Source organism: Nematostella vectensis, chromosome 2, assembly GCF_932526225.1.
Source record: "Nematostella vectensis chromosome 2, jaNemVect1.1, whole genome shotgun sequence".
In the NCBI taxonomy this organism is placed as follows: Eukaryota; Metazoa; Cnidaria; class Anthozoa; order Actiniaria; family Edwardsiidae; genus Nematostella; species Nematostella vectensis.
The window spans coordinates 3,636,305-3,649,344 of NC_064035.1; the positions used below are offsets into that span (position 1 = coordinate 3,636,305).

Consider the following 13,040-nt stretch of genomic DNA (forward strand, 5'->3'; position numbering starts at 1 on the left):
ATGAGATGATTCTTTCTTGTCTGATGTGTCGCCTAATGTGCTACTTTGTGACAGATATGTTAAAAAGTGATCAGATGTTAAAAAGTGATCATCCTGTACGTTTGGCATTGCAAAGGCTCTATAGAAAACTTATCTTCTGAAAGACACAGTGGCAAGGAGCCACCTGCCAACCTAGCTAGATCTTTTTTGGAAAATTTCTTTCACAATCGAAATAAGGCCATAGATCAGCACAAGGTTTTGATGGCTAGCTTGAAGCTGACCCCCCCCCCCCCCCCTCTGAATACAACGAGGAAAGTTTTTATTGTCGAGACTTAGGGACTTTTATTGCTCTCACTACAAAGGCGAAACTTTTAAGGTTAGCCCAACGCTTAGACTAAACCCTCCGATAAATATGACAATTTGGCCCCCATACGACAACTAGTGTCGAAACTGGTTTCACAAAAAGCACACAGCCCATTGACTCATTGTGTATGATGACAAGAAGATAAAAGGGTACTGCTGGCAATAAGAACTGTAATATGTGTGCGGCTTGAGGGGGGAAGTAAATCGAATTATTTGGTCCCCCCGTAAAACCAAGGAAAACATGCACAAGGAATGTTAAAAACACTGTTTATTCACTTAAGGCCTTGCAATATTGTTACAATGCCTAACAACGCTAACAAAATTACTTTCATTACACGCTTGAAATAAAAGTATATGCCCTGTACATTCTCTATATTCTCATTTAAAATAATAAATAGTAATTTCAGTAATCTTGAACAAGTCAAACGTCAGAATAATATACAATGATATGTGCACGTAATTAAGGGCCGTTAGATGCGCTAATGAACGCAGACGCCTTGAAAATAGATAACGACTTCTGCCCTGTACTCGATGAGCTGGTCAGGGCGCTTGGCGGGAGAACACCAAAAATTGCCAGAAACAGTCTGCGAAAACTTACCATCAAGCTAATCCGCCACCATATAGTATCTCTATGAGTTTACTATGACTTCCTATCAAGTATATGTTGGTTACAGTTCCACTAAAAGCCATAAATATAGTTCACACCCTCATCAAAATCTAGAATGTTAAAGCTTGATTCTACGCTTTCGCGAAGTTTGAATTTCTCGCGAATTACGAGTTTTACAAAGGGCTTTCTCGCTAAGTTGTTTGTCAAGCTTTTATTCCGTACAAAGAACACAATGCGTAACACTATAAAGCTGAGTGTTTCCCGTGAATACTATGAATTCGCCGTACCATATGGGCTTCACGGCACGTGTTGCGAATTACACAATACCCGGGATCACTTTTATCGTCCGACCCCGTCTGTCAAGCCCACGGCGCTAGCCGAAATGTTTACTTAGATGGTGTACAAAGTTGTTCGGTAATCCTTTTGGAGGCTTTTCATTATTGTCAGCAGAATACCGTGAGCATCAAAACTAATAAGATCGATTAATAGAAACAAAGATTCAGGAACAAAGAACTCCTTTATTCCTGATTTTGAACAAATTAGTTTTCATAAAGTTTTCTGAGCAATTCCAAATTGAAAAAGAAGACATTGATCTAGATTCTGCGACACGTGAGGAAATTCTCAATGCATTCCCACCTTTTCAGCAAAAGCATAATGTTTTATCAAAAAAGGGGTAGTTTATCCATAGTAAGATTCTCACCAAGTTAACTAGATGTAACAAAATATCACCTAACTACGATGGACAAGCTCAGCGTCAGTGCTCTTGGAGGAGTGTGCCTACAAATGAGATCTGCCGCTTTGTACAAGGCATGTTCTCCGAGAATTGCATGCTATCCAAGTGAAAAATCCTTTGCACTACCTTTACAACGCACCACTAAGATAACACTACCTTGACTTGTCTTTACGAAATTGCATGCTGCTATAACGATGCCTCAGCTTCCTAGTTACAATGCCCTCTTATTCGGCTCCTATTGCTCTGAGTTGCTTTATGATCAGGAGTAACCATTAGAAGACGCCCTGTCATCTCAGATGGCGATCAAGCTGCTTTCATTCGTGTGGTACCGCATTCGAAATAAGAACATCACTCTTCTCATATGCTTAATTCTGTACACTTTGATATTTAACTCATGTTCCACAATCCTATTAAGAACAGAAGGCAATGTTATGATGATGAGAGTTTGAGCTAAAGCCACAGAGCAACTCTTTACTCGTCAGGCTCGAGCTACAGTCTTTGATAAGGTTAGAGTCTCTGTACGCGGTCACAGGGCTGCTCGGTTTCTCAATTGACTCGCACATCTCGGGATTCTCTTCTGTCAGTGGCGAGTCCGCTTGCTGTAAAAGGTCCTCCTCATTTGCCTTTTTGGAGTCGACGGCTTCGCGTTTTTGCTTTCTCCATTTGGCTCTTCTGTTTTTGAACCAAACCTAGGAAAGGCAAGAAAAGATACATTAGAATGTTTTTTTGGATACAAATATTGTGGCCACTATATTCTCTAAAGAGAATCCCTCCCTTCGCGCGCCTATCTCCGGGAACATCCCGTTTCCAGTAATTCTTCTTTCAGGGTCAGACTATGTGATGTGGAGATTGCGGCCAAATGTCTTAGTTAAGCTGACGCTCTTAATCTTTTGTCGACTAAAACCCCAGACTTTTAACAGTACCATTCAACTTCCTAGCCAGGCTTAACCTTTACCAAATAATAGCCATCGGAATATGCTTAACAATGACTTGATAGCGCCACCGCGGGTCAAAGGCTGTTACTTTGTTGTTTAAGCCCCAAGGACGATAGAAATCACTGCGGTTTTAACGCACATTCAAGGTTAAGATGCGCCTCTGATCAATCGGCAGTATTGGTCACTTGGCGTATGATTTATCATTTAGTTCTGCGGACGACATGTGACCTTCATGAAACAAGAACTTACGGCTAATACTCGAACTGTTTGGCGCCATCTGTTAAACTTTTCCTCGTTTTTGCTCCTTTTTTGTTGCTATCTCACAAATTATTATACTTTGGCATTTAGAAAAGATAATGTGTTTTTATTTTAAGGATATCGTGGATATATTTACGCCAGGACTTTGAAGTGTGTTGGCGCACTCACAAGTGTTGTTAACTGGGAGCTCTCATGTTCAAACTAATACCTCGTGACGACAAAAAGACTCCTCTTCAGGAAACTAAGCTGGCCACAAACATACTATAATCAGATTAACTAACACCAGATCTCTGTTATGAATCCTTCAGCAAAATGGAAAGGGGTTTCTATGCAAAGCGTTCTTAATAGGTTTTTTTGTACCATTATATTTTACCGCAACTAGAGAGGCCTTGTTTGTTTACTATGCAAGACTAAAGAGTCGAAAATATTTGTTTCAGCTATGAGAGATATATGAGATACCTAAACAGTCTGTATCACAAGGTCTACGAGTAAGGCGGTTACTAGTGAATCTTACTATAACTTTTCTTTGTGTTTTTGGAATGCATTCGGGCGGTATAGTTCAACCGAATTGAAAGGTATCCTCCGTCTGTGTTGTCTGCAAAAAGACAAGTTTCCTTTAATTGTCTATGTTTTATAAGATTTGCCAAGTTTGCGATTTCGTGTATCAATAATATTGGGGTCGGTATAGTATTTAAGGTAGCGTTCTGATATATTTATTGACTAAGGGCCACCAATATCAGCGATTGGTTATTAGAAAAGTTTCGCATACAACTTGTTCTAGAAATCTTTAGATTTTCTTTAAAAAAGCTTATATTTTTGTAATACAGATATTTACAGCCAATGTTTGTAAACAGAAGGAGGACAAACTTTGTTTTTGTCTTGTATTTGACCTCATTTTAACCAAATCACTTCGACTATGACATAGGTATGCCTAAGAGATGAACAGGGATGACTTTTGTGATACCTAAACACAACTATCAGCCTTCTAAAACGCTTTCAAATTCAAACCTAAAAAAGACATTTGTAAAACTTGAGTAATTCTTGGGTTTTTGCTGATGTTTTTTTATGATTTTGTTTTTTTATGATAGTTTTGAGAAGGTATTTAGTTTTATCCGGATGGCATCTCTGATAGTTGCTTATACAGATCAAAGCAATACTATTTCGTTTATGGGTTATATTCCTCGGCTATTTTCTCCTTATATTCTCATTTGAAAAGCATGGATCGCAAAATAGTTAATGCACCAAAAACTACCGTTTACGGCCTTCAGACTTGCTCGCTACAAGGTAGACCAGCTAAAGTGATTAAACTCAAATGTCCTACAATGATTTGATTCCATTTTAAGTGTTCTAAGTCTACATGGGGTTAACCCTTATGTATTCATCTTTTTGTTCCTACCATAAAAAGCTCGGATGAATAGAATACGGGTACTATTAAGAGGATTGCTCTGGATGTTTTGGGATATTTTGTGATGCGTGACAAAGAAACGATGCACAATGAAGAAACATGCTCCTTGCGCGCGGGAGCAACTGCATTAACCACATTCATTCTACAGAATTTTGCAGAGAAAAATCCTCTAAGTAATGGAAGACTAAGCCAGCAAACGGAACGATGGAGGAATAAAAGAAGGAATAAAAATGCCCCACCCCGACAAATGTAAGACTGTTTACATCAAGCAGCCAACTAACCAAGATTACTAAGAGTATATGCGGGCTTGCTTTGTTATGTTTAGCTAAACACGGAACTAAAGCGCTTAATCAGAATCTGTTAGGCTGAAACCTTGCTGTGATGTTTTAGACGTGAGAACAGAGTAATGGCTTGGCGTATATTTGTATCCAAACATGGTTTGTTGTGTTCCGCTCGACATGAATTTCACGAAAACTGCAACTAGCAAAAACGGAGAACAATTCAAACACTTGCTGAGCGCAATGTACAAACAGCCCAAGGGTCGCTTACAAAACAAGCTCCCTGCTGAAAAACACCATATTGAATACTATTTAGCTCATGAGTAAATACAGAAGCTTTTGAGAGGTGTAACTAAAAGCATCGATCATTCAGACGTGGCCTTCGCTTCGACTTGCGAAGCAGCCACCACGTCTAGGCTGTGAACGCTAGAATCGATCATTTGTGATTCTCACCGAGGTGTGAGGCGCGGACGGAGACGAAAGTCTGCAATTTGTACAACGAAACAAATGAATCTTTTTATCAATTTACACACGGGTCTATACAAAGCCATAAATCATACCTTCGCGTATTTGTGAAATGGTACCAATGACAGCTCCTATTGTAACGCGGGCTAATTTTCGTATAGAATCCTTTAAACATGACGACTTTGATTTGGCATTCTCCGAGCACGTTTTGGGTTTGATACGTGGTTAGTGGTGATTGTTGGAGTTGGGTCCGTTCGTGGGACGGCACGGAGGAAGGACCATGCCCCTTGTTCTCTGGGCAGGCAGCTCGCTTGAAATCATTAATCTTCCCCCACGACAGCTCACCCTTAACGTATCTACCGCACATTTATAAAGATTAAAGGGCCCGGCGCTTGTACTTTGTCCATAAACCTGGCAAATAACTTAAGCCCAAATCATATTTATCTACAGAACAGAAAAATAACTTATAAAAAACTGTCATGATTCGGGGCTGCCGAAGAAAAGATCCCGAACAGGACGTGATCCCTGTCACCTCTACCCTAACCTTAGTCACAAAAACGCGTGAAAAATCTTTCCGCTGCTGTTCCGCCTGGCCCGCTTGCTCGTAATAATCGCGTCAAGTCCGCTGTTACACGCTGGGGTGCTAGGAGCCGGAGAGGTGCCTTGAAAGGGGCAGCTTAGCTTCATTAATTGGCAGTCAATTTCCAAATAAGCGACCTAGCTGTCCTATAAAGGACACAACTCATAAGCGCGTAGGTTCCCTTCCACTCATTTTATATTTTGAACTTAAATTGAGGGTGCTGACCATCGTTTGGGTTAATTTGATGAAATAAATACAATAGCCACAAGTTGCACATTAAATGGCAAATCCGTAAATACATTCCCTGAGAGGGCCGGGGTTCATGAGCCACAAGTTGAAGGATATCGTGAAATTGAACTCGGCCTACAACATACTGTGGACGAGCAAGCGTTCGAAAAGCACTCTGCGGTTAGCTTACCTCTACTCTCTCTTCTTTTAAATCAACTTTCATGGCGAGTTCCTCTCGCAGCAGCACGTCGGGGTAATGCGTCTTCTGGAAGGTTGTCTCGAGTAACTCTAGTTGCTCCTCTGTAAATATCGTTCGGTGTCTTCTCTTGCGCTTTGGCTGGGACCTGAGTACGTCCGCATACCTCGGAAAGCCTACTGGTGAAAAAAGGAGAGTGTAAAATGTTTGGCTTATATTGACGAGAGCACAAAGTGGCGATCTGTTGCGCGCTGACATACGCTCGCCGGCTGGTTCGGATTCTTGGATTAAGAGCTTGCAGGAACGTAGAGTTTAGCATTAGTCCATCCCGCACTTAAGAATAGACGAAACATTGTGTTATTGAAACGTGTCATTGGCCTGAGTAGAGGGGATCCTTATTTATGAGCTTTGACATGTTTTGAATGGAGAACCTTATGGCGCGTGTTAGTCACGGTAGTAGCGCACCACGAAGGCAGGGGTGACTTACCGAGATAGCCTGGCGGTGCGGGGATAACAGGGTACGCATGCGAGAACAAGCACGGTGCTGGGGCCGCACTACAGCGAGGACGGTATGTAGGCCGAGATAGGATACTATCAATTGTAAATGAAGACTGGAACGACGATGACATACTAACGGTGCTATTATCGTAGAGGTACATGAATACACCGCGCTGCACAACTCGGTTCACGTTCTCGCGCCGACTGACTAATAGCTTCTGTATGCCGCTCGTTTTGTGGCGTAAAGGGATTTGGGAATTACTTCCAGTTATTATCCATTACGTCACGGGCCGACGCTGGTGTGAGCCACGCTCCAGCTAGCCACCCCGAGCTCGCCTCAGCCAATCAAAGACCTCCATCTTAATTGGTATTTGATTAAGAATAACACGGCCGCTGGCGCCGAAGTTTCCCCGAGCGGTGTGTTAATATATTTGCTGTCAATGTATATCTTTAGTAATAGGGCGCGAGTGTTACCCCGCCACACGGACAGCGCCTGACACTCACACAATGCAAGCTCCGCCTTCCTAATTTAGAAGTTTATGTAGAAGGCTAGAATGCCTCGTAATCCCTTTACGTTGTCGAATCCCCTCACAGACTTGAAATACAAAACCCAGACGTAAAAAACCCTCTGCAATATCCACGATTCTATTTTCGGACTTTCCTTATCCTCATTTTCACGTACGGTCTTATTTCACTTTTATGTTTCTTGCGATTCTTAGGCTAGTATTTGCTGAGAAATTCAGGAAATCTCGTCGCGTTGTTCCGGGTCCGGTTACCTATACGCGGAAAAGCTTAACCAAAGGATCACGTCCAACGATAGCGGTCTTGCGTCCATCTGTTTGTGCAGTGCGTTAAAACACAACGCAACACCCAAAAAAGCCAACAAACAACCCCGAACACGAATTCTAAGTGCATTTATGAAGTTTATTTTAAGTTTGGCGTAAAGAATGTGATATTCTGGGGCAAGGCTGTGTAAGTTGGTAACGACATATCGCTTTCTGTATTGTCACATCTTGGAAGAGGTCCCTCAGACTGTCGGTGGTGTAATCTCACAAATTCTAGTGCGAATTAAAAATCGCTATAATTACTTAATCAGCGGACTCATTAGACGGGCTTTTGCCTATCCCTCGTCAACTTCTGTCCGCGTATTATTAAACAGTCCGCTGTTTTAGTCCGCCCAGCGAAATCCTAAATCCTTAAATCGTCGTTGAATGGCCGTTGAAGGCCCAGTTTAATGACGGCATTTTCTAGCTCGTAATTCTTGCGTTTTGATTAATTCTCGGTGTTGTTTTTCGCCGTGGGGGGACTTTGCAATGCTTTGTTGGCTTAATAAACTTCTTTAGTTTTGTGTTTTTGGCACCTTTTCAGGGGGTATATTTGTAGTAATTCTTTGCACAATAATTTAATCATTACGTTAGTTGTTCTTGTTGGGCGCTTTTGTTCCGGCCACTTGTTTAATCTCCGTTCATTTTTTTAATCTTCCAGCGAATGTTTGCGCCAAAGAAAAAAAATAAAACTTGCGAGGTTACCCAGAAAGACTCTTCTGTGGTTTGATTCTACAATCGCTAGGCGTTTACTTTAATTTCTCTACCATTCCATTATTTTTAATCAAGTTTAAGGAAATTCGGTAAGGTCCAAAAGATTAAAATATTTTATGGTTATTGTGCTATGGTTTTGAGTAACAACTTAATCTTAGTCAAGTTTCATACCATTGTGAAATCTAGTAGTTTATAGGGATTTCGCGTCCCGTAATCGATAAGCCAACCAACAAACACCTCCACATTTAGACCCCCTAGAGTTCCAGTAGCATCAACATCACAATGAATCAAGCCAGAAAGCCAAATAGTCCCTGAAGGCCTTTAGAATCTGTGTTTAACTTGACACAAGTGAATAACAAAGGCATACAAGAGGCATCCGGGTGCGAACCAAGCGAGCACTTGGGGAATGAGTGTAGAGGTAACAGATGGCGAGGTAGGGTTTCCATCCTATCTTTCTACATCGACTGCTGTTTATCTTTCATATGGATCAAGGTTACTCTTCTCACAAGAAGTAATACGGACAAAGATACAGTCAGTACAATAGCAATCTTACCCAGGAGTCCACAGCTAGAGGCATTTATATATAGCATCTAAAATAGCGAACTGTAATGGATCAAGAGTGATGGTTAGAAAAGATGATTTGTGTTTAAAGGGCGGACCCAGTAGTGGAGAAGTTCATTAAATCAGGCAGGTCGACGTCTTTTGACTTTTTTTTAATCTCAAGTTTTTTTGGGACTTGTTTGATTCATAAACTTACCAATGAATAAAAAACTCATTTTATTTCAAACTTCTTATCCGCTGTTGTAAGTTCTGTGAAACAATAGTGGGTTCTCTCTAGGAAATATTAAAGGCATTTAAATTTAGATGGCTTCTGTCAAAAGAAAATATATTTATAAACCAATTTTCTGAGATATATTTGTATCATGGATTACGCTATTAACAAAACTACATCCGTCTCTGTCTCTAACAAAACCCTGAGTTGGCACTTTGTTTTTTCTATTTAATTTGTTAATTAGGTCCTTGAATCATTCTAAACTTCGCAATTTCCTGCATGGTTGCTTAACTCTTTTCCTGTTTTGATTAAGCCCGCTGCGAATTAGCAAATGGTTTCTTTGTCAAGTAAAGTCATTTTTCCCTCGAAGCCCCATCCTTTCCACGAAATTAAGAACGATAACGTCAAGAAGGCCTATTATTCTTGTAAGATTTTAAATATCCTCTTTAAAATTCGGAACTTTCTTGACTTTCTTCCCTCTTTCAAATGTTTTGCCAAGACAGCAATGGACTTTTTAAAACATTTTTAGATGTTGTGAGTTTTTTGTGCCTTGCTGTGAGTAAAACGCTTTTTTGTTCTTTCTCAGTGCAGCTTTGTTTATCGTTTTTGTTATGAAACGAGTACTCAAGTTAAAGGGTATAGGCCAAACACATTTAAGCCAATTGTCCGTGCGCAAGGGGCAAACAGCCTATATCATACGTCCTTTCTTTTATTCGTCTAATGAAGCGCAGCGAAAAGACAGTGTCTTCTTAAATAACTATCGTCCATGCAGGTGTCGTGGCGAGGTTACTCACTAGGTCGAACTTGACGGACCTTCAGATTAACTATAATGGGCTCCGCAAACTTAAACAGATAGCAAATGAAAACTAAATAAAGACGGAAGAAGGGAGCTAGTTCCAAGATTTATCAAACAAGTAAAATATTCTACCTATTTTAATGCTATGTTGCAATTTAACGATGTTCGTAGTTTCACACTTGTAACCTTGTTATTTTTCAAAACCAAAATGATTAAGAAACTGTATAGTCAACGCATTTAAACGTTCTGCTTGAGCTCATTCTATTTTTAGTGAAAAGCAAGGGGAGACCCATGGGTGTTCTCTGCGCAGTTTCATAAGAGGTGCGAATAGCTCCTGACATACGCGTCCCCCAGGGCTAGTTAATGACGCCTTCAACCTAAATCTTGCGATTCCTTAAATCTTCAAACTCACCATCTGTTACAAAGTATACCCGAATTTGGTCTCAATCATTATGGATGATGAGATAAATAATATTACCGAACAAGAACGGTGTTTGTACAGCATATGCCATACAGAGTCATCATTACGCCACCTCTCTATAACATATCATGACTTGTTTTAGACGCCACCTCTATATAACATATCATGACTTGTTTTAGACGCCACCTCTCTATAACATATCATGACTTGTTTTAGACGCCACCTCTCTATAACATATCATGACTTGTTTTAGACGCCACCTCTATATAACATATCATGACTTGTTTTAGACGCCACCTCTCTATAACATATCATGACTTGTTTTAGACGCCACCTCTATATAACATATCATGACTTGTTTTAGACATCATGACTTGTTTAAGGGACCTCTCTATAACATTATCATGACTTGTTTAGGGACGAATATCGTTTGTGCACAGGGAGCCCTTTCCCAGAAGAATTTTGGCACTTTCGAGTTAAAAAAAAAATCTAAATTGGTTACATCTTTACTCGAATAAGCGCCTCCTCCGAATAAGCGCCACTTTTGAACCAAAACTATAAATAAGCGCCCCCTTTCCCCCCCTCCCCTCCTCAGGTTTTACGCAACTGAGTAATTCTACATGTAGTTCTAAGAAAACACTGGAGCTCATAGACTCTGGACAAGAAAGAGACAAAATTTAATGGATGAAAAAAATAATAATTCAAGTTTATATAGAGAAAAGAAACTGTTGTAGTAGTGTTTGCCCTTTTTAAGCGCCTCCCTCGAATAAGCGCCTCCCCCGAATAAGCGCCTCCCCCGAATAAGCGCCCCGTCTGATAGTAGAAGAATTTAATAAGCGCCCCCTCTGAGAGTCGAAGAATTAAATAAGCGCCCCGTCTGAGAGTCGAAGAATTAAATAAGCGCCCCGTCTGAGAGTCGAAGAATTAAATAATCGCCCCCTCTGAGAGTCGAAGAATTAAATAAGCGCCCAGTCTGAGAGTCGAAGAATTTAATAAGCGCCCGTCTGAGATTCGAAGAATTTAATAAGCGCCCAGTCTGAGAGTCGAAGAATTTAATAAGCGCCCAGTCTGAGAGTCGAAGAATTTAATAAGCGCCCAGTCTGAGAGTCGAAGAATTTTATAAGCGCCCCGTCTGAGAGTCGCTTATTCAAGTAAATACGGTATATCTTCCATGTATAACCAATTTTCTAACCCTCCTCGCCGCCAAGGTAAAAAAAGGTATACTCTACTGGTCAAGGCATCAAGACCATTGTAGGGTGTAACATTCCCCTATGTGTTTCACCCCTCAGGGTGTAACATTCCCCTATATGTCCCATCCCTTAGGGTGTAACATTCCCCTATGTGTCCCGCCCCTTAGGGTGTAACATTCCCCTGTGTCCTATCTCTTAGTGTGTAACATTCCCCTGTGTCCTATCTCTTAGTGTGTAACATTCCACTATGTGTCCCACCCCTTAGGGTGTAACATTCCCCAATGTGTCCCATCCCTTAGGGTGTAACATTCCCTGTGTCCCACCCCTTAGGGTGTAACATTCCCCTATGTGTCCCATCCCTTAGGGTGTAACATTCCCTGTGTCCCACCCCTTAGGGTGTAACATTCCCCTGTGTCCCATCCCTTAGGGTGTAACATTCCCCTATGTGTCCCACCCCTTAGGGTGTAACATTCCCCTGTGTCCCATCCCTTAGGGTGTAACATTACCCAATGTGTCCCATCCCTTAGAGTGTAACATTCACCTGTGTCCTATCCCTTAGGGTGTAACATTCCCCTGTTTCCTATCCCTTAGGGTGTAACATTCCCCTGTGTCCCATCCCTCAGGTTGTAACATTCCCCTGTGTCCCATCCCTTAGGGTGTAACATTCACCTGTGTCCCATCCCTTAGGGTGTAACATTCCCCTGTGTCCCATCCCTTAGGGTGTAACATTCCCCTGTGTCCCATCCCTTAGGGTGTAACATTCCACTATGTGTCCCACCCCTTAGGGTGTAACATTCCCCTATGTGTCCCATCCTTAAGGGTGTAACATTCCCGTGTCCTATCCCTTAGGGTGTAACATTCCACTATGTGTTCCATCCCTTAGGGTGTAACATTCCCCTATGTGTCCCACCCCTTAGGGTGTAACATTCCCCTATAAGTCCCACCCCTTAGGGTGTAACATTCCCCTGTGTCCCATCCCTTAGGGTGTAACATTCCCGTGTCCCATCCCTTAGGGTGTAACATTCCCGTGTCCCATCCCTTAGGGTGTAACATTCCCCTATGTCCCATCCCTTATGGTGTAACATTCCCCTGTGTCCCATCCCTTAGTGTGTAACATTCTCCTGTGTCCCATCTCTTAGGGTGTAACATTCCCCTGTGTCCCATCCCTTAGGGTGTAACATTCCCCTATGTGTCCCATCCCTTAGTGTGTAACATTCCCCTGTGTCCCATCCCTTAGTGTGTAACATTCACCTGTGTCCCACCCCTTAGGGTGTAACATTCTCCTGTGTACCACCCCTTAGGTAACATTCCCCTATGTGTTTCACCCCTCAGGGTGTAACATTCCCCTATGTGTCCCATCCCTTAGGGTGTAACATTCCCCTATGCGACCAATCCCTTAGTGTGTAACATTCACCTGTGTCCCATCCCTTAGGGTGTAACATTCCCGTGTCCTATCCCTTAGGGTGTAACATTCACCTATGTGTACTATCCCTTACTGCGTAAAATTTCCTCTGTGTTCCACCCCTTAGGGTGTTTTAGTATTATCTGCGAAATTTGCGTTGGTTTGTTTTGCGAGATAGTGGTTTTCAAAAGCCTGTGAAATACTATTTAGTTTAGTTTAGTACTAATACACTGTAATGTCTTTGTTTTCTTTTGTTCTGGCTTGACTATTAGACTTTAACAACTACATTTTGTTGCACGGGATTTTGAAAACCACTATAATAACGTTCAAGAGATAAAATGCTTACATGTCATTTCATTTTTTTGCATGCTTCCCATGCAAGCTTAGAATTCTGAG

General features: G+C 41.5%; 1 protein-coding gene across 2 annotated transcripts; it reads right to left on the reverse strand.

Moving 5' to 3' along the window:
* Positions 1-595: 595 nt before the first annotated feature.
* Positions 596-6,776, reverse strand: LOC5514792 (paired mesoderm homeobox protein 2). 2 transcript variants are annotated; one of them, XM_032384431.2, is made up of 3 exons: positions 6,515-6,776; positions 6,022-6,203; positions 596-2,371 (listed from the first exon to the last, which is right to left on the reverse strand). In XM_032384431.2, exons 1-3 carry the CDS (start codon positions 6,684-6,686, stop codon positions 2,093-2,095), a joined length of 633 nt encoding a protein of 210 aa, XP_032240322.1. In that variant the 5' UTR covers positions 6,687-6,776; the 3' UTR covers positions 596-2,092. The 2 variants fall into 2 exon arrangements, with proteins under 2 accessions (XP_032240322.1, XP_001635006.1); XM_001634956.3 differs by having other exon boundaries at positions 6,022-6,206; positions 6,515-6,774.
* Between the last annotated feature and the right edge of the window lie 6,264 nt (positions 6,777-13,040).